Source organism: Astatotilapia calliptera, chromosome 12 (genome assembly GCF_964374335.1).
Source record: "Astatotilapia calliptera chromosome 12, fAstCal68.1, whole genome shotgun sequence".
NCBI classification, from domain to species: Eukaryota; Metazoa; Chordata; class Actinopteri; order Cichliformes; family Cichlidae; genus Astatotilapia; species Astatotilapia calliptera.
Window position 1 is genome coordinate 29180275 of NC_137433.1, and position 27249 is coordinate 29207523.

Sequence of the window (27249 nt, forward strand, 5' to 3'; positions counted from 1 at the left end):
GACAGCTCACCTCGTGTTTCAAGGTGGTTTTACTGGGTCCTGTTACTGGACCTCCCCAGTGGTGCCCATTAGTGCTGCTGTTGTTGTTGTTGGTTTTTGGTAGAAGAAGAGGAAGGTTCCATATATTCTGTATGGAACTGTGTGCTATCTATTGTTTGAAAAGTCTTATTTCAAGACCTAAGTTTTCCAAGATTATCTCCTTTCAGTTCTAATATATACTTGATGGAGATGGAAAAAAATCTATGCATTAATTATTTAAAGTCACTCCCCTGTAAACCAGCTAGAAGATAAGTCGGTGGTAGCCCCACAAGCCTTCTCTTGTGCTTTATATAGATAAATAAAAAGGATAACACTGATGAAATCAGATGAGTTCACTTTGTCTCCCTCTGTGTCTCCTATGTACAAAGGCAACCCGGGTGGCAATGTGTCATGTCTCAGTAATCTTTTAGTCACACATAAGTCTCCACCAGGGATAAATAGTAGACACCACACAAGTACGCGGTAAGAACTGTGGCTTTAAGGCTCTCTTCAAGAGGATATATCCAAAGTTCTTAAAGAAACCTCATATCTTTTAAGCGTCAGAAAAGCTAAAGGTTAATTTCCTTGAATTCAGTACATCCTGCACACAGGACATCAATGAATAAAAACTTTGAAAGAATACAGCTGAAAGCCAAGCAGTTCAAAGAACACTGTTGCCATTGCAACTTGATCTAATCACGATGAAGGTTAAAAGTATCCGTCCATCCAGACGCTAGTGTAGATGAATCACTGCAAAGAAATTTCACGTCTAAAAGAGCGTCTGAAGGTGCCTTCCTTCTATAATAAACTTTTGAACAGTGAATGAGATGAGTCGCCCCCTGCTGGCTAGGAGAAAAAAGGGCAAGTTTTAGACAATCCGGGATTGCACACTTCTTTTTTTTTTTTTTACATAGGTTAGTCTCCGGATGTTTGAGAGTGGGCGAAATAAAGACCGGAGCATTAAATAATCTAGAATTCATTTGTTCAGTAAAACAAGCGGGCCCATTTAAATATATTTTCCACACAGCTTGACAGTGGATCGATCCCGCTCATAACGCCGATTGGTTAATCGTTCATCTTTCACCACGCCCACTCACGGACACTTATTTTTAATAATTAAGAAACCAACGTTTCATATAACATTATCACGTCATTCAACCTAGTGAGGTGGACAGTTGGTTGATAGGGTCAAGGCCAACACATATGCCTATAAATATAAACTAATACGTAACTATACTGAGCTAATTCATTTTTACAATCTTCAAAGCACAGCACAGTATTCCTCCTTTGTTAGCAGGGCTTTGATTTTTGAATGACAGGTATTTAGTCTTATCATGGAGCCAAAAAACGGGATGATGGACTTCGTGCGTGCACGTTTGCACATCTTTGCAAAGCTGTAGAAAACTTTTAACGCCCATGTACTAGTGATTATGCCACTGGTAAAGGCTGACTGTAGCGTAGACAAATGCAAACAACAGTTTTGATTTCAAGAGCTGCTGGATTTAAACTGATGCAAGCAACAGTCCATTAATTTTATTTGCGCGTCGAGTCGCATTAATGATGCGCCATCTGCGGCGCAGGAGACAAGTCTCGACACAGGGCGAACCGGGCTACTCTCTGAAGCTTGTTCTTCTGCGGTAGCTTCTTGTTCTGCTCCCTCTGCTCCCCCTCACTCCTGCAAGGAAAAAAGACACTGATCCAAAGAACACTCCTCCCCTCCTTCCTCCACAGAGACATTGCTTTCTCCCTCTTTAAACCATGATCTGGCTCCCAGCTTTCCTCGGCGCATGTTTCCCCTCTGAGCTTGCTCGTGTCATGACACAGTGCAGCGAAGGGTCGCAGTGGTCCCCTCTAACGCCACGGGAACCCCAAAGACGTGGGGTTTGAGTTTGGTTACATGAAATATGCCATGTTCGCAGGACTGCACGGTTCTTTTTCTGCTGCACTTTGTTTTGAGTTTGGCAGCTGGCCACGAAGGGCTCTCAGTCTCTGGCAGTCTCCTCTCCTTCTTTGCAGAACAAGGTCAGTGTGCTGTGGTGCAATTCTGTGCATGGCCCGACTAAGTGCATGACTAGAAGAATTTGTATCGTTAAGTGCATATCACAGTCAGTATGCACTAAAGGTAAAAGGTCTGTATTACCTGTGTTTAAACTCTGTTTTGTAGGTCAGTTGTCAGAGTCAGAACTGTCCATTGTCCACCCAGTGAAAACCGGCGCAGATGGAGGATTCATCTCCCACTCTTTGTCTCACCACTTTAATGGTGGGAGAATCAGGCGAGACTTACAGTCCCATCCTCAAGAGAAACAGGTTTACTACAAGGTCATCTTCAAGGGAAAAACCTTAATGTTCAATTTGACTGCAAACAATCACCTGGTTTCAAATGACTACATCCTGGAGAGCAGGAATGGCAGTGCCAACAGGACTGAGCATCGTCTTTCTGATGGAAATTCTTGCCACCTTCTTGGCACCGTGGAAGCGTCTGATGTGCGAGGAACTGCTGCCATCAGCACCTGCAGTGGGCTGGTAAGGTGTCACAGTGTTTTATAGCTGTAAAGGTAATTTTATTCTCACTCTCATTCATCAAATTGAGCTGGTGGATGCTTGTGTTTAAATCAACATGCTTTTATCATGATTTTTTTTAAATTACACCAGATAGCAGCTATCACTATGGGTAAACTGGTATGCGGTTTAGGCAACTCCTCCATCTGACAGTGCCCGTCTGTTAGTTTGCTCTTCAGAGACTTCCCGACACTGTTTGCTGAAGGACTGTGCTGCAGACCTTCTGACGACTGCTGCTTCTCAGACTGACATGAGACCCTTTCCGTCTTTCTTGTGGTTCAGATGTTTTTCGTCTTCTTTCACCCTCACTCATTCATAAATTTGCAATCATGGATTATCTGTTCCTTTAGAGACACTTTGCAAACGCAACAGGATGCAAGAAAGTTTCAGTAATAGATCTTGGCACATTCTTGTGCGTGAGTGAAGCAGTAACGTTTGACAGATGGACAGATTTTTTTTAACTTGGGCTATAGTGTTTCTGTTCAAATAAGCAGTTTAACTACAAAACAGAGAGGACACCTGGAAAAAAAATCAGAGTGATCCAATATATGAAGAAATATTTTTTTAAATACGACGTGAACAATTTGTGGTTCACTGATTTCCGAGAATTTTTAAGTTGTAATCCATCCATTCAGCACACAATCTTATTTCAAAATGCACTCTGGGGTTTTTGTTTACACAATATTACAACATTTTGAAAAGGCTAAAAAGTACGAGTATGTAGAAGAGGATGAACTTCCTGCCTTTGAAATGATAGGATGTGTCACTTTTAGTCACAAAGAATGTTTCAGTGTTCATGTTTGATTGTGTCACAGCAGGAATTCCACTCCTGCAGGGTCTTGCCTCCTGCCTCTGTGCTATGTGTGTGTGGGTTTCCCTGCATGTTTACACAGTTCATTTGTAACATGTGACTCAGGACGAGACCAGAATGACAGCCAACCTAGCAACATAATTTATATCTGACCCATTTCACAGCCGCTCATATAATCCTAGAAGGAAAAATGTGTTGCGTCACTCAAAAATCCACATATCTGCAGCCTAATGGCGTTCTGGGGATTTTCCTGCAACACAGAATTCCCCAGTTAGTCCCTTCACTCCAACCTATGAGGGAAACTGCTCTGATTTATTACACAGACTTTCTGTTCTGTGAAAGAAGGTTTATAGCTGCTAAACCCAAACAGAGACCACTAAACAGCTAGACTCAGCCAGACAGATGTGGGAGTGAAGCCCTACCAGCTGCTGCAGAGATTATTCACCCTCACGACACAAGTTGAAATGGACTACTTACAAATAGGAATTCAAAATAATTATTTGTTAATGTTGCATGAATAGGAAGCAAAAGGGATGGAGAAAAATGCTTTATATAATTAATAATAACACAGAGTTGGTTCAGTTAAATTGTTCAGCTCCTTCGTGTTTTGTTTTAGTAAAGATAATTTCTCTATAAATCTTCTCTGTAACAGTTAGCATTGTTATTGTCTTTAAATTCAGAGCTGACTGAAGAAAACAATATAAAATCTTTAACTGTCTTCCATCTTCATTTGGTCGACCAACAACCCCAAAAAAAGAAAATTAAGTTATTTATATTGTCAGAATTTTAAAAGTTGGAAACAAAGGCAGTTTTCACTTTTTATAGTCATAATAAATGAGTTACAATTAAAATATTGACCAAACGTGACAAACTCCACCCATTACGCAGCAGACAATAGAGCAGTGTCATGATTCTTCGTTGTTATAAGGCAACAGTGAAGCTGCTATTACATTAATACCTCCAACTGCAATTTTAACATCCTGCTTCTGGTTGCAAAAACAAGGGTACAGTTGCTCAAACAAATACACTTTTGCATTACACTGTGTCTTTACAGCATGCAGGTAACCCTTCACCTTTTCTATTTACTGCAAACATGGAACCATGAAGTGGATAGCAAAAGGGTGGAAAATGCTTTCACTGTTCCTTTTATGTTTTTTATGGTAAAACCATTAATTTAGGTAAACCTAAAGCTTTCTCAGTGGAGACTTTTCTAATCCCTGAGGCCCAACGCGAAACAAGAATTTACAGGTTCAGACCTATTATACTGGTATTTTCCCCACTTAAATGCATGTTTGTTCCACCATGCACATGAAAAAATGGCAATAATCTTTTTGACCTCTCGGGAAGAAATGAGCTCGCACATAGAATCATCTTATGAATTAAAGAGAGAAGAGAAGTAAGTGTAGGGAAACATGCAACTACTGATAAAAAGCTAAGAATAAATGCACCTTTGTTTGCCAGTAAATTGTTGTGATTAATCATATTGCAGTAACAAGCACCGTTTGACCCCACCTTTCCTCGTGTCGCTCTAATCACTGCAGAGTCAACAGGCTATATAACAGAGACTTTATTTCAGACCTAGTTGGCCAGCACTCAGAAACCCACAGAAGCAGGGAACAGAAGAAAAGCAGTTCCATATGGCTGATGTATTTAGAGCACAGACCTGTGTTATGGTAACCTCCCCTGGCTTTGCCACCTCACACCCAAACAACATGCTTCCTCAGAGAAAGGGGATTATTGGTCAAGGGGGGCTAAAGGGGAAAGAGCTGGTCAAAGTGAAGACTGATATCCAGTTTAATGCTGTTGTCACAGAAATTCATAATTTCATTCTTCAACATTCTTCACTTTGTTAAAATGGGAAGCAAAGTCCTTGTTAGTATCCTTGCAAGTTTCCTTTGTTTGTTTAGCAGAGGCATCACAGAAGATCTGTACCTGGTCACAAGTAACATCATAACCATATGTATATGTATAAGCAACTGCAGACTGTGTTCCACAGTAGAACAGCATTTGGTATGCACATCAGGCAGAGAAATGGTCTCAGTGTTTGGAAGGGCCTCCCTGTAGCATTCCTGCTTGGCTGATCTGTACTCCACCACCTGTCTGTTTCTGCTGGGACTGACTTGTGTTTTCCCACAGGAATACGTACAGGAGACTATGATAGAAAACATTACTAACAGAACTGCCCATCACATGCTTGATTTATTTTCATACAGTCTATGTTTTTCTTGCAGGAACACGATACAACTCCAAAAGCAAAGATGTGATGATATATTATTCCACTCACATAGTGTTTGCATGAGATATAGAGAAACAGTGAAATCAGCTGAGTGTTCTCTGCACAGGGCCTTCGGGAAGTCTTCCCAGCTGACTGTAGATATCATCGTGCATGCCTTGCAGATGAGGCCACTGCAGCTCTGGGAGCTCTGGCTGAAGGCCACACTCTGAATAAGTCCTCTTTGACCTTTATCAAAATTGTTTTTAATTTGATATATATATAGGTAAAGTTTGTTTAGTACTTGCAAGACTGTAGCTTTTGGAATGACTGAAAAAAACAGTCCCGAGCAGCTTGTTTCATAAATTCATTACAGCATATAGGGTAAAGTAATCTTTTCAAAGACTGAACTCCCTGAATCAAGCAATGAGATATTCAGTCAGTGACTTTTTTCTTTTTCTAAGAAACAGATGTGAAACTTGTCAGGATGACCCAGAAAGCTGAAACTACTACTACAGTAAACAGTGGGGTAGATCCCCAGAACCACAATCAGCCAAACCATAAATACTGCATGGCCTAATTTTTCACATCTGCCCTTGGCTGCTGAAACTATCTGAAAAAATCCAAGAATCATGTTCATGTTTTTAAAACTTTATTTATTTTTTTGTTCAGAGAGCCTCTCTCTTTGCTCAGCTGCACTGACGCAGACTCTCTTCTTTCCATTCGACTGTTGAAAGACTGTTGGTCGTATGTCTGTCAGTCTGTGTTTTGCCGGTTGGTTTAATGAAGGAGGGACAGGTTCATCCTGGATCAGTCTGGGCATGTTTGGACTTATCTTGATTAAAAAAATAAAAAGCCCATACAAACACTCACAGAGTCACTTTAACTTAAACAACATTCCTCATGAATATGTTTATAAGCAGAAAAGTGAACAGAATTGCATTTTATGCCTGATTGCATGCATGTCCTGTATTTTTTCATTTGCATTTATGTGTGTGTTCACCAGTAGACCTCACTGAGCGGCAAGTGAAGAAGCCGCACCAGTAAGAACACGTATTGGCATACTTAGCAAGAAGTTGTTGTATTACTGCAGCAGCATAGAGAATGTGCCTGAGGGAAAGGCTGATATTCAGATCTGTTCACTAATGATAGCTTCCACTCACATGGAAATTACTCTGGAGCGACGTTTTTTAGCAGGTTTAAGGGGACGCCTATGCCTCAGCTTTGTGGTGTGGAAATTGTAGAAGCACTATACTTTTTGGTGATTTGTTGTCAGGCTTTTAAGTGGTTCAACACAATAGTATGCTTGATAGGCTTTTTGTTTCACTCACAGTCTGAGAATGCCTGACGTTAGACTTTAATCCACATTAAGTCTTTGGCATGATTTGGGGATAAAATCTGTGACTGAGTACAATACAATGATGATGATTGAGAGTGTAGATTTGCCCTAAAACCTAAGCTTGCTATACCCACACTTGTTGTGTGTTTTTACTGTACACATTTATTCCATCAATGTATTATTTTCCACAGAGAGGCTTCTTCGCCTTGGCAGAGGGACACTATTTTATAGAGCCTGTCCAGAAATCTTCTGATGATCCTGCTGGGAGTCGAGAGCCCCACATTATCTATCCAAGAGTTTCTACACAAAGTCAAAGAAAAAAACGAAGTCTTGAGTCCAAAAAGACGCCCAATCCCTGTGGAGTTCGAGGTGTGTATGTGAGTCCTGAATTAGTGTATGGCGTGTTTGTGAGTACTCTTCTGCTGGTGTTCAAGGATTTTTTTTTCCTCTGGCTGTGCTTGTGTCAAGAAAGATAAGCCACAAGTGTACTGCAAATAATGTCTTCAATTATTCACGCTTTAGATGCTCCAACTGACTCCATCCAGGTGGAGATGGAGAGGGAGGAATGGGAGAGGGAGCATCGGAGAGGGGAGGACCAGGGTCAATCGCGTTCACAGCGCTCAGTCAGTAGAGAGCGTTGGGTGGAGACCATGGTGGTGGCTGACTCCAAACTTATCCAATACCATGGCAGTGATAATGTGGAGTCCTACATCTTCACTATCATGAATATGGTGAAGGGTTTGAATGAACTTTTTTAGTTGATGTAAAGGTCTTTTAAAGCCTTTTACAATGAATTCTCTCGCTGTTGACAGGTGGCCGGAATCTTTCATGATGCTAGTATTGGGAATGCCATCCACATCATCTTGGTGCGCCTCATTTTGCTGCATGGAGAGGAGGTACTCTTCATCTGAATGAAGTCTTTAAGAAACCTCAATGTGCTTTTATAACATTTGCTTTGGCAATTCTTACACTAAATGTGGAACAAGAAAAGCAGAAATGGATTTGTGAAAACTGAGCTCACTTTCCAGGTTAGTCTGAGATAAGGTGGACAAACTTCTACAAATTTGCATAGTTTTCTAATGTGTAATAACGAGCTCTGATGTCTTGTATATAATGTGTATGCCTTGGCTTACGGCCTTACCACACCCCAACACACCAGCAGGACCATGCCTTCCTAGTACTTGAGTGGAATACTAGGTGCTGTAAGTTTAGAGTGGATGAAGCTTAGATGTTAGAGCAGGTCATCTACTAATCGAAAGGTTGGTGGTTTGATCCCAGGCTGCTTGAGTCTGCACACCAAAAGGTCTTTGGGAAAGATACTGAACCCCAGTTGATCTCTGATGTGCGCATCATCGTGTGACTGTTAAACAGAAAGCACTTAGGTCGAAGGAATGTTGTATAAAGCAATTTAACTGTTTGTGAAGAAGAGTGCAGTATAAGAACAAGTCCATTTAATAACCACATTATTTGGAAAATGTGATTGAAAATTAATCAGTTCTGATGTCTCGCCCCTCCTCCTGACAACATCTGAAGCTCTAGGTTACACCTCTTTACACCTTATAGTACACACTGGGATCTGCAAGTATTGAAGAAAAATGTTATCAAGTTATTTGCTAACTGTTCTGTAGCTACAGTTTAAAAAAAAAAAGAACAACAAGTATGTGAAATTATTTGTTTGCGCTTGTTGCAGAAAGGGTTGAAAATTGTTCACCATGCAGACACCACCTTGGCTAGTTTCTGTGCTTGGCAGAAAAACCTAAACCCCCAGAGTGACACACACCCGGCTCATCATGATGTGGCTGTGCTGATTACCAGGCAGGTGGCAGATAACCCAGCATACATCGGCAACCTCAAAAGCTTAAATGAAATGTTTATACAGATGACATACAGATGACTTGTATGCGTCTCCCCCTATAGGAAAGACATCTGTGCTGGAATGAACCAGCCGTGCGAGACTCTGGGTCTGTCTCATCTGTCTGGGATGTGTCAACCCCACCGCAGCTGCAACATCAATGAGGATTCGGGTCTACCTGTTGCCTTTACAGTAGCTCATGAAATGGGCCACAGGTCAATATGTGTGTGTGAGAGAGTCTGGATTTGTAATGACTGTGAAATACTAGAATATTGTAACAAAGAAAGAGTCTGTAGTTCCTGTGTTTGGTTACTGTCTTCAATGTAGTGTCATAAAATCCCCTACCATTAGCTCACCAGCCTATTAGTGGACTGCTGGTGTGCAAATAATGACTAAGTTTCTAATAACCTGAAAGAAAAGGAAAGGATACCTGAGAGTCCTGTTGTATTGTGGGTGTAGATCATGTAATAGCACTAAAAGTGAAAGGACAGAGGTGTTGGGTTTCTTTTTAGCTTTAAAGTTTAACTCAAGTTTAGTTGAGTCCAAAGAATCATTTGTTCCATCAGAGGAGGCTTTAACTATAAAATGAGAGCTGTTCCACGTTCCATTTGTGGTTAATTTCTGGTCTTTTGTCATGTTCAACTTTGGTTAAGCACCGTTAATGTCAACAGCTCGACTGATGTCAAACCACACCATATAATGTAGAAGTTATGTGTATTTGTCTTCTCGTTATCTTGTTTGTGCAGTAATTTAAAGTGCTTTTCCACTTTGTACTGTCATGAAACTCTAGAGTAAGAGTTATATGTACACAAACAAAAGTAAGTCAAATATCTGTTGACCTATTTCAAATGTGGAAACAAATGTGTTACAGGACTCAGCACATTCACTCATTGTGATTGCTCCATTATGGCAGTGTGAGCCATACAGACCACTATCCTTGTAAAATACTTCTGTGTAATCACGTTATCATGAATATTAATGCGGCTTGTGTCTGAACACAGCTTTGGAATTCATCATGATGGCCAAGGGAACGACTGCGAGTTGGAGGGGAGACATCCGTTTATCATGTCCAGACAGCTGATGTATGACAGCTCGCCTCTCACTTGGTCTTCCTGCTCCAAAGAATACATCACACGTTTCCTTGAGTAAGCCTGAATCTGTGCTTTTGTCTAAAGTGGGTTAGTTTTACATCTATTTGTCTTTGTTAAAAATGCATGAGATGTGTGTAATCTATGGGAATTTCCATGTACCTTTTCTCTCTCTCTCTCTCTCTCTCTCTCTTTTTTCTTTTCTTGACAGCTGCACGGAGATTTAGCAGATATGCTAGTGCGGATTTGTGTTGAGGTTGTGAAATTGATCCAAAACACACATTGGGTGTGGTGTGTGTTGGGGGGGAAAAAACACAGGCTATTAAAACAAACATGCAGTAAACCATGGCTGCAATGGCAAGTTTAAAGTGAAGCAAAGAACTGAAGCAGGAAATTATGTAAATGACAGAAAAGTAAGAAGAGCCTAAAGCAACATTCAGAGGGTGGCAACCCCTGCACAAGTATCTGCAAAGCTGGTTTCACACGTTAACTCTGGACAGCTTAGGATGATCAGGACATAGCATTGTTGGGAATTGTTCTATTTATACAACACGACTTAAACACATATGTAATCCTGGAAAAACTTAGATGATGGTGCTGCTTCAATATAGTCTACACGAGATCAGTGCGATCAGTCACTACAGGGACTTAGTGTTAGGGAGTAAGCGCAGTAAAAATCATTAAATTTCCAGTTTATCTGGGCCAGACATCTACATCCTTACATGAAGATAAACTGGTAAGAAATTTCACATCTACAGAAGTGCAAACATATATGATCAATCGATTAAAAATATATTTGTTCACAACACTTTAAAAGTCCTTTTTTAAATCTAAAATCCTTCTTCTCATAAACAAGGTCCTGAATAATCAAGTCCCATCTTATCTTAAAGACCTCATAGTATGATATCACCCTAATAGAGAAATTGGCACCGAGACTGCTGGCTTACTTTTGGTTCCTAGGATATTTAAGAGTGATGTAGGAGGCAGAGCCTTTAGCTTTCAGGCCCCCTTTCCATCGAACCAGCTCCCAATTTGGATTCAGGAGATAGATTCCCTTCTTTCTTTTTAAATTAAGCTTAAAATATTGTTTTTTGTCCCTGAACCCTCTCTTAGGTGTACTGCAACAGGCCTAGGCTGCTAGGCCTAGGCCTCCCTCATTCACTCCCTTAATCATTAGTTATTATTAGTTATTAATCTCTGCCTCTCTTGCACAATGCTTCTTGTGTCCAATCTCACCCCCTCACGCCAAGCCAGTCATGCCAAATGGCTGCTCCTCCCCAAGCCAGGGTCTGACAGAAGTTTCTTTCTGTTAAAATGGAATTTTTCCTTCCCACAATTCCCAAGTATTTGCTCATGGGGGTTCGTCTAATTTTTTAGGTTTTCTTTGTATTATTGTGGGGTCTTTACTTTACAATATAAAGCGCCTTAGAGCAACTGTTCTTGTGATTTAGCCAGTTACCACAAAGTCGAGGTCAGAGCTCATATATGTGAACTGGATTATTTTTGCTGTTATAATTTTTGCCTTTTTAAGTAGTTTTCCCAGGTTCTAGTCTATTTAAGTGTTAATGTCTAGGTCTCTTTGCTTGAGTTTGAGCATTCAGATTTTCTCCTTTGACTCCCAACCACCATACCCTGTGATAAACAAATATCATATCTTTGTTTATCTGCCTTAGTCGTGGTTGGGGTTTCTGTCTGGATGACCGTCCTTCAAAGAGGGACTTAACCACGCCCCTGGCACGCCTCGGTGTACGCTACACCACACATCACCAGTGCCAGCTCCAGTATGGACCAAATGCTACCTTCTGCACTGAGGTTGATGTGAGTATTGCACAAGCACAGAAAAGTAAATCTTGTAGAAAACACTTTCTTCGCTTTCTTATTGTTTTGGGGTTATGTTTCTTTCAGAATGTTTGCCAGATTCTTTGGTGTTCAGTAAATGGTTCCTGCCGCTCTAAACTGGACTCACCTATAGATGGTACTCGCTGTGGACCAGAAAAGGTGAATTGTGATAGTCTAGGTTTTGTTTCCTTGTGTAAACAGACGGGTACCAGCAGCATCAAGAAGGTGGTACTGTCACAGAGACATCAGCATTGTCTTATTCCAGCTGAAGTGGTATTTAACTTATATCACTATTCTGTATTCTAATCCAGTGGTGTATCTCCGGAGAGTGTGTGATTGTGGGTAAACTCCCAGAGACAGTGAATGGAGGCTGGGGACAGTGGAGTACCTGGTCTTACTGCTCCAGGACCTGTGGTATTGGAGTTCAGTCATCAGAGAGGGAATGTAACAACCCCAAGTAAGAAATGAGTCTAACACCCATTTGAAATAGTTTTCACACTGTATGGCTATAGAATTGTTTTTTTGTTTTTTGTTTTGCAGTTCACAGGTTTAATGTCATCTGCCCCCAAAATACTGACATCATGTTGATTTTTTTTAACTGGTTCGTTCAAGTGTGGTGCTCTTTTCCACAGGCCAGAATTTGGGGGCAAGTACTGTACCGGTGAAAGAAAGCGTTACCGGACCTGTAACACAAAGCCCTGTACAAATAATATACCAACTTTTCGAGAGATGCTGTGCAGTGAGTTTGACACTGTGCCTTACCACAATGAGCTCTACCAGTGGATCCCTGTGGCAAACCCATGTAAGTACTCACAGCCTTAAATATGCAAGAAGCTTTATTTTTCAACATGCCAGTGATCACAAACACTGTCAGTGCATTAAAAGCAAACCTGAATAGCAGATCACACAATAGAACACTGTCAGTCTCACAGTACAGTACTGTATATTTTTACTAAAATTAAACTTCTTTTTTTGTGGGACCACACAACAAAATTGAGACCCACGGATATAAAGTGGAAGATTAGTAGATGTAATTGTATGTGTCAAACAAAAGGGGGCAGCATTTGTATTTAAAAGTCCACACTGATGCAGCTGCCCACCACATTACAGCTCAGCAGGGGCACAAAACTGTAACTCACTTCCTGTCTGATGTATTTTTGTTTTTCTTTTCTTCTTTTGCGTTCATATCGCTTTTATTATTGTCAATCACTATATCTTGAAAATAACAGAACAGAATTATTTTCCCTTTTTAGCTCTTTAAAAATATATAACAAAATACGCTCACGTCTTAAGTGAGAAGCATGACTCATAACTGGCTCAAATAGACATTTTAGCAATTTGACAACATTATCAATTTGTTTCATCTCACCGTTATTCTCAGTAAATCCCTGCGAGCTTCACTGTCGACCAGTCAGCCAGTACTTTTCTGAGAGGATGTTTGACACCGTGACAGACGGAACACCGTGCTTCATGAACAACAAGTCCAGAAACATCTGCATAAACGGCGTGTGCAAGGTAGTGTGGCTGGGTAAGAGACAAATAGAGACTGGGGAGGGCTGTAGTGAAGCAGGCTGATACACTGCAGAGTTACTAAAATGTTAAAAAGGGATACTTTATGGAAAAAAACTTGAATTGTTATGTTTTTGTTTTATTTTAATGTGTTGTGTGTCTTTGGTTTCTAGGAGGTCGGCTGCGACTATGGCATCGACTCAAACGCAGTGGAGGATCGTTGTGGAGTCTGTTTGGGCGATGGCACAAGCTGTGAGACAGTTTATAAGTCATTTGATGAAGAAGGAGGCTTTGGTGAGTGCAACACAAGGAGTATTTTCAACAGCTGGAAACAAATTAAATTATCTCAACATAAGACATCATGCCATTACAAAATTGTGTTGTAACGCAAAACAGACAACCTATTAATGAGGAAAGCTTTGATGTACCAACTAGAAGAGTGTGAAAACACAGAGAATTCAAACATGTCTACAGGCACAAAGTCATTCGAGGACAGTTCATTACCATTACACCATTGTGTTGTTTCTTTGTTGTCATGGCAGCCATCTTGTCCACATGGTGCAGCTGTTTGTCCTGCTGTACTTGGCTGCTGTTATGTTATGGTGTGTGCGTGCATGCATGTGTAGCTACAGGCCCGTGTTTGCATTTGCCTAAAGATTCGCATCTTGTGCTGCTTTTACTGCCCTCGGAAAAGTATAACTCACCTGCCAAATCAACATGCCGCCAAGACAGATTCATAGAAAAGAGGCTTTAAAACAATAAGAATTCTCTCCTTTCTCTCCTCTCGCTCTCTTTCTGTATGTGTTTGCCCTGCAATGCATCCTTTCCAGATAACCAGCCCAGATGTGTGAGACTTCAAAAGACTTAGACCAAGGCCAAACCTCCCCCTCCTTTCACAAACACACACCTTCCCACAAACATCATTAAACTCCAGAGACCCACTCACTGCTGTTTTCGTCCTCCCCCATCCCGCCCCCCCATCTACACAATAAAAAACAGAGACAGGGCAGTGCCCCCCACGCTGAATGCACACACGTACAGTCACAGACATATGCACACACACACACACACACACATGCCAACCACCCCCACAGACGTATCCCACCCTCTATTAAAGATCAGAGAGAAACTGTCTGGTAGTCTGGATGTGAGTGTGGCAGCAGCCATGGTGGGCCATCCATTACTCTGCTGTGACTCTGACTTCCCTCCTGAATCTCCCAGGGTACGTGGATGTGGGTGTAATACCTGAGGGGGCACGGGACATCCTGATAAAGGAAGTGGTGGAGGCAGGAAACTTCCTGGCTCTGAGAAGCGTGGGGTCAGACGAGTACTTTCTCAACGGCAACTATATCATCCAGTGGAATGGGGAGTATGAGGCCGGCGGGACGACGTTCTTCTACGAGCGCAGTGGGAACATGGAGAATCTCACCGCTCCTGGACCCACCAAGCAGCTAGTCATGCTTCAGGTAGGTCGTCATATTACAGAGGTGAAACATTTTTGATATGTGTAGAAGCTATTAGAGAAGTAAATAAAGTTCCCTGCACTTTATTGTACCCCATACAATTAAATATCTCTGGGCACTTAAAAGCATAAGACAAGGAGTACAATATCATATTGATGAGATGGTCTCCTTGGAAAGGTACTCATAGTTCATGTGGTTGTTCAGTTGCTGTTTCAGGAGAAGAATCCAGGTATAAAGTACGAGTACACCATTAAGAAGACCAAAGAGACAGAAAATGAGATCCATGAGCCTATTTACAGATGGAGACACGGAGCGTGGACAGACTGCAGCACCACCTGCGGCTTAGGTCTGAGTCACATTTCAGTAAAACAATTTTCTTTCTTTATTCTCTCATACCTAGTAGGATAATTTAAGGATTTTTGATAGGATCATGATATTCTTTCTGGATTTTTGTCCTTTCTTAGGTGAGCAACACCAGCCTGTGCGCTGTTTTGAAGTGGATGTGGGCGTAGTGGATGAGTCTCTGTGTGACCCAGACAGCCGTCCAGAAGATAGACACAGGAAGTGCAAGAATATGGATTGTCCTGCAAGGTCTTAATATTTTATATTTTTTAGCCTTTTTTTGTCGCGGTCTGTACTATTATGTCCAAAAGAATTGCTTGAAACTTAAATATTTCCATTTATTTTTATTAACTTTCATTTAAAACCTTATCCTTACAGCTTTGGTTTGCAATTAACCTGCCCTGTTGCACTGTGCTTGATTATACTAATTAAAAACAGTGAAAATAAAGGATTTTTATCACAGATAAAAATTCTCTTTGTCGGTTTGAAATCTCAATAATTTGTTTTAATGGCTAAAATGTGTTTGCATCAAAAGAAGTTCAAATTTATAGTTTTGTTTGCTTTAATCGCATCAAAGAGTTCATCAAAAAAAAAGAAAAACGAGTTCCTATAAATCACCAGTTGTGGACAACATTTTATTTAGCCAAGTTTGCTATTTTAAAAGTTTAGCTTATTTGGTTAAATAACAAAGAACTAAATTCAAAAAATGCACTTCTTTGGTTTTGGCACTGAAATGCAGGTATTGAGAATACTATAAAGCATTTTGTAAGCTACAGCTCTGTTCGCTGTGTGAGAAAGATAACAACATTGTCGCTTGCCTTGCATTCCCCATTTATTTATTTGTTGCCAGCGGTCTCTTTATTCACCTTCTTTTCCTGTCTAACTCCTTGCCCTCAGGTGGTGGGTTGGGGGTTGGCAGCAGTGTACAGCCACCTGTGGCTCAGATGGACTGAGGAAACGAACGGTTCTCTGTGTCCGCACAGTGTTGGGAGAAGAAAGAGTGCTCCACCCTGTGGAATGCAAGCATCTCCTAAAACCAAAGCCTGTGGTGCCGTGCAACAGAGACGTACCCTGTGGACAGGAGTGGCTAGTTGGCAACTGGGAAGAAGTAAGCCTTTTTCTATGAATTTTATTTGCTTTTGACTTGAATCTTAAAGATCACAGACTTTCATAGCATAAGGTAAAACCTTTCTTTATTTGTAAGGTAATGTCTTCTTTGTGTTCGTTTCTTCTTTGCAGTGCCCTGTCACATGTGGAGGAGGTGTTCGCTCCCGCCTAGTCACCTGTGCACTGGCACCCACAAAGACCTGTGACCCCTTGACTAAACCTAGGGCCAGATCACTGTGTGGCTTGCAAAACTGCCCAAACTCAAGTCTTCGTAGACGATTTGGGCCTGCATCTAAATACCGCCGCATAAACATCACTAAACCTCACTCCACTAAGCATCCTGGTTCTCCTTCATGGAATCCCATGACCACCCCGGCCACTGCTGCACCTACAACTGCTATCACTAGAACCAACAAGCAAATTACAACTACCATTTCTACCACCATCTCCCTTTCAACTCCTGAAATAATAAATCCAGATGATCATGACTTTAACAGCATGATGAGGAAAAATGAGGGTGAGAGAAGGAAAGTTTTCCCAGTTAAATCCAAATCTGCTGAAAAGGATGGGAAAGCAGATGAAAAAAAGGTAGACGAGGTAGAGGAAGAAGAGGAGGGTAGCACTCCAAATGTGCTGCTCTTCACCCCAGGATATGATTATGTTGTTGATCCGATGACCGAGGAGGACAGGATTATTGATCTAGATGTTTTTACCACAGCTTCACCACTGAAAAATCCTGTTAAATCAACCACAACAGTATCACACTCACTCATCACACCCACTCTCCAATTGAGTCCACTCACTGTGCACATAACCAGGGCGCCGACCACATCTGCATACTCCACCCCACACACCAGTACTGAAACGTGGGCAAAAACCACTCACTTTTTATCTGACCCCCACACCACCTCACATGTTAATCCCCCCTGGACACACCGGGTTGCGCTGACCACTCCCATGTACAAGTATCACTCAGTCACATCAAAAACTGGTTATCACGCAAGGAAAGCACCTTCTACAACAGCAAGCAAACAATCCACTATGACAGCATTACCACAGCCCACATTAAAGACGAATAAAATGAAGAAGCTTGCTGTGACACCCAACAAAACCACCACTGCCACTCGTGCTAAAAAGCCTACATCCAGGGACAAAGGTAGTCGGTCTAAGAGCCAAAAGCAGCGATCCGGACATCATAAGAGCAGCTCAGGAAGTGACCAAAGCAACTTGATGGCCATAGAGCCTGTCGATGTGGATGTATTCTGGGTTGTAGGAAACTGGAGTGAGGTACTTTATCAGGATGCTCTCCTACTCTCTAACTACAGGCTTGACATTAATGGTAACGTCTGAAATGTTTTTAATCAGAAATTTCTCCTCCTCAGTGTTCAACAACATGCGGGATCGGAGCAGTGTGGAGGACAGTCAAGTGCAGCTCCCAGAACGATGAGGACTGTGCCAACGTGAAGAGACCTGAGCCTGCTCGTACCTGTCACCTGCAGCCCTGCGCCACCTGGCAAAGTAGCAGCTGGAGCAAGGTGAGTAACGTTAGATTTCCTCCAGTCACTGAATCTGATAATTGCGCTTCTTACTTATTAAATATGCTTAATACTTAATTGTACTTACACTCATTGTCTATTACTTTTCCAAATGAAGTTGGTTCATTCAGACCCGACTTTTTTTTTTCTTGCCATTTGTTTATGAGTCGGTTATTGTTTATAATTTTCTCCAAAGTGTCCGGATGATTGCGCGGTGGTGGGAAGGAGGTACCGTGATGTCCAATGTGTTGATTCCCAGACTAAACGTCCTCTCAGACCCTTCCACTGTCAAGCAGTGTCCAGCAGACCCCTTAGCACCTTGATTTGCCCCCACAAGCCCTGTATGAGCTGGAGTGCATCACCATGGGGACCGGTAGGAAAAGCATCCACTCACATCTCTATATATGAGACATTTGTAATCATGTTTATTAAAAAAATAATATTTTTTTTGTCTTTTCATCTCCAGTTGTGACTATAGTTTGGACTTTACCTGCCTTGGCTTTTTAGATTTTTCCCCCCTTAAATTCAACAATGTTTTGGAGCCTTGTGAGCGTGATTCTTTAATCTTGAAAATTATCATCGCTGTTTCTAAAGCTGCCCATTTTTATTTATTTAATTATGTATTTTCAGATTTTGGTTCCATTTCTACTATTTTCATCACAAGCCACAGTTATTTCTGTTCTACTGGAAGATGTGGCCTGAACTGTTTGACACTGAGGATTTTTTTTGCCACATGGTGTCTCTTGTGTTACCGTTACAGACACAGTTAGAAGAGACTTTATTACAATCTTAGAAAAAGAAAATTCACCCTTTTGAATGCTTTTGTCTTTCTCAGTGTTCTGCCAGCTGTGATGAAGGTGTCAGAGAGCGCCTGGTGTATTGCCCTGAGCCTCATCGCTGTAGCAACACACTCAGGCCAAACAGTACTGAGCCGTGCAGTTTAAAACAGTGTACTTGGTGGAAGACTGGGGACTGGGAAAAGGTCAGCTATACTTTACACATTTAATGAATCTTTAAATGTTTCTGTGCAATATAAATTTATATTAATTAGGTTTAAAACAGAAGTAAACTAAACTATAATTTTATATATTTTTTGGTGTGAATTTGCAGTGCTCTGTGAGTTGTGGTGGAGGCCAGCAACAGCGTGCTGTCAACTGTGTAAGCAAAAAGGATTTGGCTGTAATGCCAAACAGCCTCTGTGAGAAGATTTCCAAACCAGAAACACTCAGGAAGTGCAATATGCAGGAATGCAAGACAAACAAAGGTTTGTATGCCAAAATAAATTATTTGGATGAAGATTAGCAAAGCAGATTACCTGTTAAAACATGAATGCAGTTTCCATTACGTTTTGTTTCTTGAGTGAGTGAGTGAGGTGTTTTGGTCAAAATCACTTAAATTTGATATCTATATGGCTTTAAAGTGTTTGCTCTAAGGTTGTGTTCCTTGTTATGCAGGTCCACTTTGCAAGAAAGACACCATGTCCTCTCGCTTCTGTGACAAGCTGAAGCGATTGGGTCGCTGCTCTCTCAGGTCGGTCCAGAAACAGTGTTGTATCACCTGTGGTTCTGGCTAACTACAACACTTACTGTATCCTTCTGAAATACTGGTATAAAGCCATGTCATCCACAATCTAGGAGACCAAAGTATTAATGACCACATCAACAAGCTCCTCTTAATCAACACAAACAAACAAGGATTTCTTTTTTCCCACCAATTTGGGGTTTTGTATTTTATTTTATTTTATTTTTTCTTGAAATATCAGAAAGGAAACAAACCAAAGCACTGATGGTACACATTTGGACTGTTGGAGATGTTCAGTGTTAGAAGAAATGCTTGAGCTATACAATTTGAAATATTTTCTTGGTAAATTTAAATGATATTTGAGAAGCACAATTCAAGAGTTATAAAATCTCACCACGTAGTGTCATAAATTAGGTTATAAATTAAGACAAACTATGGACATTTCTTCTTTCTTAGTCCTTCGGAAAATATCTTTTTGTACTAAAGGTGCTTTTATAGGCGATGTGCTGATGATTAACAGCACATGTTACTATTCTTTTATGTCTTTCTGAGATAAATGGTAAATACAGAATGTAAATAAAGATGTTCTAATACTGATAATCTCAGGCCATTTTCACACATGAACTCGGGTGCAGTCATTGTCTGAAGTTATCCGAGACAATGACCTGCAGTACTCATACACGGGCTTAATTGGTAATCGTATGGACTTTGTGCTGTGGAGCTGGTGGAGCAAAGACACTTTAATGTCTTTTAATTTGAATTTGCTGTCACACAACTCCCATGGGTAATTCCTAGAAAAGTTCAGGGCTGCAGTTCAGTTCATGCGTGAAAACGGTTTAAGTCGATTTATACTTTTTATGAATGAATTTCTTTTTTTCTTTAAAAAAAATGCTTGAACATGTGTTTATGTTCTGAGCTGGCACTGGATGTTTACATTATCATTGGTATATGTTCCTGCTTTTAGTCATTGTTGTTACAATTTTAAAGGATAATTAAATCAGCTGCAGAATCTGCACAATCCTGCAGTTAAACCTGTGGTGCTTCTCCTCTGGTGTGAGATTTACCAATGAGAAAGAGGTGTTGCAGGTCATCCCTCTCAGGTCACTCTAAAGTTGGCCACTGTGTTTAATGTGATGTTGTACAGGCATTATCATTGTCACGCCCTGGGTATGTCACCCTGACTGATTTGTCCTTCTCATGGCTCCATCAATAAATGTGACGATAAAAGACAATTGTGCTGAACATCCATTTGTAAATTTACACCTACACTGTTGCTTGAATACCACAAGTATAAATAACAATCCAGCCTTCAATAACCTTCTTTCCATAAGTGACTTCTACTTTGGGACCTTTTGCGTCGACAAGGTCATTCTCACCTGAAAGTGCCGCATGCTTATGAATGTGTAACACCTGAATCAGCAGCACCAAGCTCTGTTTCAGGGATTGGGTTCAGCTGGCCCAGATTTATCAGGCTCCTCTGTGCCGGATAACTTGACACGAATGGACTTTGCCCTGCTACACGCACCCTGCGGCTGTCATTCAAGCCAGAGACCAAAAGTTAGTCAGCAGTAATGGAAGGAGTAACACAATACAGGGTCAGTGTGGAGCCTTGTGTCCTAAAACCCACCAGTGAGTGTGTGTGCGATTTCTCTGCGTGTTTTCATTACAAAGCAAACACCCATCAGTCGTATTACCCAACCAGACGTGTTGCTTAATAAGCAGTTGACCTCAAAGTTGGGGAATAACTAAAAATATCTGGTTTGATTTCAGTTTCGTGGTGATTGTAACTTCCTTAGTATGAGATTCTATAAACAATGATTGTGATTAATGACACTGGTTTTCTGATGTCATACGTAGTTTTAATCAATGTCATCTTGGATTTTTCATCCAACAATACAGTGTTTTTACTCATCAATTTATTGCTTAAGTGACTGGCCCGGCACAGCTCATTTTTAGCTGTTTTGAAAGCAACATAAGTGTCTGATTACTGCTTTTTCTTATAAAAGGGCAAATGGTAATAAAATTACTCTCAACAGCTTGTGTTCTAAAGCCAAACAGTTGTGGTTTGGGATTCAAAAGTCAAATGTTTATTTCATTACTGTCTGATTTTCCAGACCTTCTCTGCACAATGCCAACAGTAGCGAACAGATTTTGCATCCAAATCTTTAGGGCATATTACAGATAATGGTTAGAGCATGCATGGCAGGTATGAATTTTATTGATAAATAATATCACCGTGATGTCACGCACTGGTTTGTAGACTTACTGTTAGCATTTTGTCACTGATGATGCTGTTTTGTTTTTGTTTAGTTTTTTTTGTTGTTGTGGAAGCCAGGTGTGCCCAAGGGCGCAACGCAGAGTTGCACATACCTCCTCATTAGGACTTAAAAGTAAAAGACTAGAATTTTACTCATCCAAACCACACCACAATATCTGTATCTCACAGTAGGTCACATTATTTGCCAGAAAAATTATTAAAAAGGTAAAAGACTAACACCACAAAGCCTAAAAGTCCACTCCAATTAGTGTCTAGGACTGTGAGCCCTAGACAGCTTTCAGGTATACCAGTGGATGTATTAAACAACTAAATTACCTACTCCACAGTTCCAGAAAGGCCAAAACAAGTTTCATGTCAGGCTGTAAACGTGGTTTTTAGTGCTGTTAAGTTGGGCGTTTTAACATGGAAGTAAATTCGATTTTCGTATTTTTGGCTAAAGCCTCAAGTGGTCACTCCAGGAACTGCATTTCGGCTTCATTTTTTTTTTTTTTTTTTTTTTTAGCCGCTGAGTTTATCTATGACACATTTAGATAGATTTGCAATCATTGCTGTAGCATATTGTTCTCTTTTTCAGAGTCATATGCATCATTGTATTGCGCTATTACTGGGGTGGGCGATATGGTTACAATTTTCTTGTCAAAATACTGAATAAATCACGATGATGTTTTTTGAAAAACCAGAGGTGCAATCCTTATCCTATCAGGAATGTCTTTTTTTTCCTAATCCTGCAAATGCATAACAATACAACTTATCTAAACATTTAAAATCCACAATTAATATACAGTATAATTTATTATTATTCATAAAGCTGACTTGGAATTGTGCGCACAGAATCGTCACTCTAAAAGAAGAGCTTCTAAGGTTTACAGGTTATATATAAGGTTATATATTTATATAACAGTATGGTAATATTGTTTGCCATTATATTCCTCGGTGTGGTGAAAAGTATAGTTAATAAAATGCACTGTCACCCCATATTACCCTGCAAAAGTCACAAGACATCTCTGTGTGGATCAGTTGATCCAGTGACTGACCTGTAAATAAATTCCTCTGCCCTGCTGAAACTGACACTCAGCACAGGAGGATGATGTAAGTCCTGTTCATGACCGGGGAGATAACACGACAAATATCTATGGATCACTGCAAAGCAGGAAACAGCAACCTCATCTTGTGGGTTACCAGACACCCCCTTCAACACAACAGCCAGGAACACATGAAATATTTACATTTGATGACCAAGGGGAAAACGAGGCCTCCCGTATGAGCCCGGCAAATGTTAGCAAGTTATCTGCTTGGAACGTGAAGTAACACATTTTCCTGTGATCTATCAAAAGCTATCATTAAAAGAGAATGTTTCTCTAATCTAGTTGCTTAGCCCTCAAATCCCAGAGTAAACCAAAGCACAGGCTTGAGGAAGAAGGCAGTTCTATGTAATCCCTACACCAATTGGCTGTTTTTGAAGGAAGAAGTTCAGTGTGGTGACTTTCATCTGGACCCCATCAGGTTGCATGTCCCCAGGCAGTTAGACTGGTATCTCTGTACCAGGCGTGTTCCTTTATTAAAGCCTTGGCCTCCTCTGACCCAGCACACACAGTGCAGGCCCCAGGGAATACAGACACGCGTTTACACACACACACAGTTCCCACAGGCCAGTGTAGCGGTTTGCGAGTTTAATTCCTTCATGGACCACATATGGACTTGAGTTTAAGTAACTGAGAGTGTGGTGATTTTCTTTGTAAAACATCTGCTTAATGATGGTGTACCAAAGAGGAGGGGTCATTATTCCCACAGTGAGGCCAAGCAGAATCAGGGACATATGATATGAATAAAGTGCATTTCCACAGTGGAACTTGTTAATGTGATACAGAAAAATGGATCGGACCATACTGCCAATCCACCTGCCATAAAGGTCAAAATTATAGCAAAATGGGCCAGAATTGACTTCAACAACTCACCACTGGGGTGGAATTGCTCCACTTGGCATGCAACAAAAAATAAGAACCTCTAACTTATATTGATATACCAACAATATAACTCCTATGTTCAAATAAGTGCTACATTTTTTGACAGGGCTGTCAAAAAATACGATTCAGATTCAGCCGCCAAAGACTCCAAACCGGCCCACAGGAAAATGTAAAGACGTTGGACTTCTCATTGCATTTTCAGTTTTTCTTTCACGGCTTTTCCTCCTGATAAACACATACCCTGTGGTCATTCATACTAGACTATAGTAAGTAATAGATACATATTTAAATGACAGAAACATTCCTGTTTTTTTTTTACTATCAGTCGTAGAAATTTCTAATTTTTTTATAGGGGGTCACTAGTAAAGAAAAAAAGTGAATTTTCCAAAGTTTTGTTATGTCAGGACACTATAGGAAATTAGTTTCCTTAACTTTTTCTTTAATTTAACATGTCTGTTTCTTACAATTTAAAATTCATGCTGACATCTCTTCCATTTACGACAGCAGCATTTCTTTATCATGTAGAAAAAGAGAAATGAACTGTTGATAATAAAGGGCTAATTTATTTTTTTATTAAACTGCTTTACACTGACAGACTGACTGGTTTGGCACACTTAAGGTCAAAGTGAGCTGTTTGTGGCCTGTGGTCCAAAATGAGTTTGACATTGCTGTTTAAAGATGATTACAATATTTAATTAGAAATAAAATCAGAGTAGAAAATTGGCAAAGAAAAACTTTGCTAGACTTATTATGTGTAAAGTGGCCAGACTTTAGGCACGTTTTGCTAAGTGGAAAAAAAGTATTCCAATTTTTTTTTTACTTTCTAGAAGACAGAATTCTATTTAAGTAGTTTAATAGTGTGTAAGCTGTAAAATATAATATAAATATAAAATCTATTCAGTATTTATATTATCTCAAATAAACATACTCAGGATGGAGAATTGTACTTTTCAGAATCATAAACATATTATAGCATAATTATTGATTAACTGATGTGTATTAATTGCATCCCTGTGCTGCTTCTCCTGGAGGTTTCTTCCTGTTAAAAGGGAGCTTTTCTTTCCCACTGTTGCCAAGTGCATGCTCAGAGGAAAACATACGCAAAAAATGTAAACACAGAATGCTAATTTAAATAAAAATGCATTAACCTTTTAAAGTAAAAGGGAAACATTTTGAAATATCAAATAGTGTTTCACCTAGAACACTTCCAAAAGTAAGTCTACTTGTGATACACAAATATTCTGCTTTGAAGCCCATGTTGCTCCAGTTTACTAATATTGCAGCTACAAGTAATACTGTTTCTGTGCTTTCTTTCTAGTACAAATGTTGGTCACTGAATAATCAGCAAGTGTGATTATTGTGTCATCTTGTCCGTTGTATGGCCCGATTTTTAAATGTGAAATCTAAAACAAATCAGAGTAAAGAGCCACCTGATGTGCTTTGTCAGTGCAGAAACAAAAGAGCCGTATCATGTGAAAATGTTACGATTACATGGTAAAAACAATAAAATGAATCTCTTCCATGTGTGTCACCTTGATTCATTTTGCTTTTTGGCAATTGGAGCTGTGTGAAATCAAATCTCCTCTAATGCGTTTAAATTTCCGGTATTTGCTTTTATTGTAATTATGTTTTTACTTTTGAGAATAGTGTAAAAACAGAGCTAGAGCTACAGCCTGTAGGGAAGGATCAGAAGAACATTTGTCTGTTCTATTATTTTTTGTCTTGAACTTTGAAATGCAATTCGGGGAGATAGATCTATAAAGATAAAACTAAATGCTAAAGCTGTAGATCGAGGAGAAGAGATGAGTCTGTCTCCAGGCCCTGCAAATCTCACTTATATTGCATTTAGCTGGAAAAGAAAAAGACAGTTATGGTTGTGTTTACAAAGAATTTGCTCCTTGGCCTCTAAAGAAATCCTCCAAATCTTATGAGTCTGTCAACATCATTTGAAGCCTACATCCCTCTGAGGCATCCACAGATGACAATCATGTTAGACCTGTAGGTATTTCTGCAGCGTTTTAGACTGTTACATCTCTAAAGGTTTAACAGCATCTGAAAATGTAATGCACGCTTTCAATGTGAATTTTGGGGGGGGATTATTAAATGCATAAAGTGTAAAACTGGTCTTAGCTGTAAGTGAAATAATCTACAAGCTTGTATATTACCCCTTGGTAGCATTTAAATTTAGTATGTCATTGTCTAATTAGCAGGACATACAGTATTTATTCATATATTCTGCATCATTTAAGTGCTTCTAAGTTGTTTGAGCCAATCAGTGGAACATTTTCATTCATCATTAAATTTAATACATTGTAGATATATGCAAATGTACATGGAATTATTTGTGCACATGTCCTTGATCCCCTATGTCCACTACGTGGATTCAGGTTATCACAGAAGGAGCGGACGCCACAAAGGAACTGCTGATAACACTGTTTTGTTTGCAACCTCAGATAAAACCAAGACCAGAATTGAAGCCAAACTGCTTCTCTGGCCATGGACCGCTGACAGACATTAAAGCAGGCCCTAAAATTGAGGACTTAAGGGAAAAAAAGCTGGGACCAGGAAATATGCTGACATTAAAAAGAAGAGGATCAGGGAAAATAGATAAGAGTCCCAGCAGCAAATTTTGTTTATCGTGCTGGATTGTTAAAATGCTACTTTATGGTCCTTGATAATGGTTAACCTCATAATAATCTGCAAAAGCTCAGCTAGTTTTGATTTTATGTCCAAAACACACACAACAGACAATCAAACAAAACTCGTAACACTTGATATATTGTGATCTGGAGTTTCAGCATCGATGTGCTTCGTGAGACGACTGACCGTCCCTAATATTTTGCACATTCACTGCACATATTCTACATTGTTGCCTAGTCCACTATGACATTGTCCATTCTGTCCCTGTCTTGCCTTTAGGAGCAAATAATGCTTCGTAAGACAGTCTTGTTGGCTGATGTCCACTATGACACCTGAGTCACAGAGGAATAGAGGTCTGGTGAGTGAAACTGGAGAACTTCATTGCATTACAGCACTGCAGGGGAGATAACACTCTACGATAAAGTGCCTTGAAGGAAGAAGAGAGGCATTAGAAAGATGGTAGTGATAAGGCAGCATCCAGACTTGTAACTTAATATGATTTTAATCTGTAGAGGAGGAAGGACACTTGTCAGGATTATCACCTTAATGAGGAGGAAGTGAATTCATTTTCAGTTTGTAATACTTATCTGCTTCACACTCAATTATACAGCCCTTTGTAGGCCCCCTTTTTACATCTAATACACACAAAAAAACTCCTGACAGATCTTTCATTAACCAATAAACCAATCACCAGTGTAATCTGTAGCTGTAGGGAAAGATCCAACGCCACCAGGCAGCTTCTTCCTGGTTCGTAGCATCTATGAAGGTAAACCCCCTTTATCACCTCTCACCCACTCTCATAAGTTAGACTTGCTTGTACATAAGCACCACATCGACACACATGCAGACCAGTACTTGTTCCCATATGTGAGGAGGGGCGTGGGAGGGTTGAGTAAAGGAAGGAGGGATCAAATAACTAAGAGTCACACACAGCTACACATGACATAAAGTCATTTTTCAGTGATCAATCTTCAGTGAGGAATTCTCAAATGAAGTAGAAGAGGTGAAAAATTCTGACTCAATCCAGCCAAAAAAAAAAAAAAGAGACCTCCCCAGACCGTTACCTCGATGCTGTGTGAAGGTGGAGTCATGGGGTGGAGAGAGAGAGAGAGAGAGAGAGAGAGAGAGAGAGAGAGAGAGAGAGAGAGCTAAATGAGGAGAGAGCGAGAGGA

The 27249-nt window shown here is 40.3% G+C and overlaps 1 protein-coding gene across 1 annotated transcript; it reads left to right on the forward strand.

Annotated features, from left to right (window-relative positions):
* Window positions 1-1742: 1742 nt before the first annotated feature.
* Window positions 1743-20427, forward strand: LOC113033193 (A disintegrin and metalloproteinase with thrombospondin motifs 12-like). Its single transcript, XM_026186669.2, has 24 exons — window positions 1743-2040; window positions 2183-2541; window positions 7131-7308; window positions 7462-7670; window positions 7752-7835; window positions 8630-8754; window positions 8857-9006; window positions 9793-9936; window positions 11553-11697; window positions 11785-11877; window positions 12030-12175; window positions 12351-12520; window positions 13100-13233; window positions 13401-13521; window positions 14449-14693; window positions 14895-15036; window positions 15155-15281; window positions 15930-16140; window positions 16272-17426; window positions 17522-17674; window positions 17871-18047; window positions 18510-18656; window positions 18785-18938; window positions 19129-20427. The coding sequence occupies exons 1-24, from the start codon at window positions 1923-1925 to the stop codon at window positions 19245-19247; spliced, it is 4806 nt and encodes a 1601-aa protein (XP_026042454.1). The 5' UTR covers window positions 1743-1922; the 3' UTR covers window positions 19248-20427.
* The last annotated feature ends 6822 nt before the right edge of the window (window positions 20428-27249 follow it).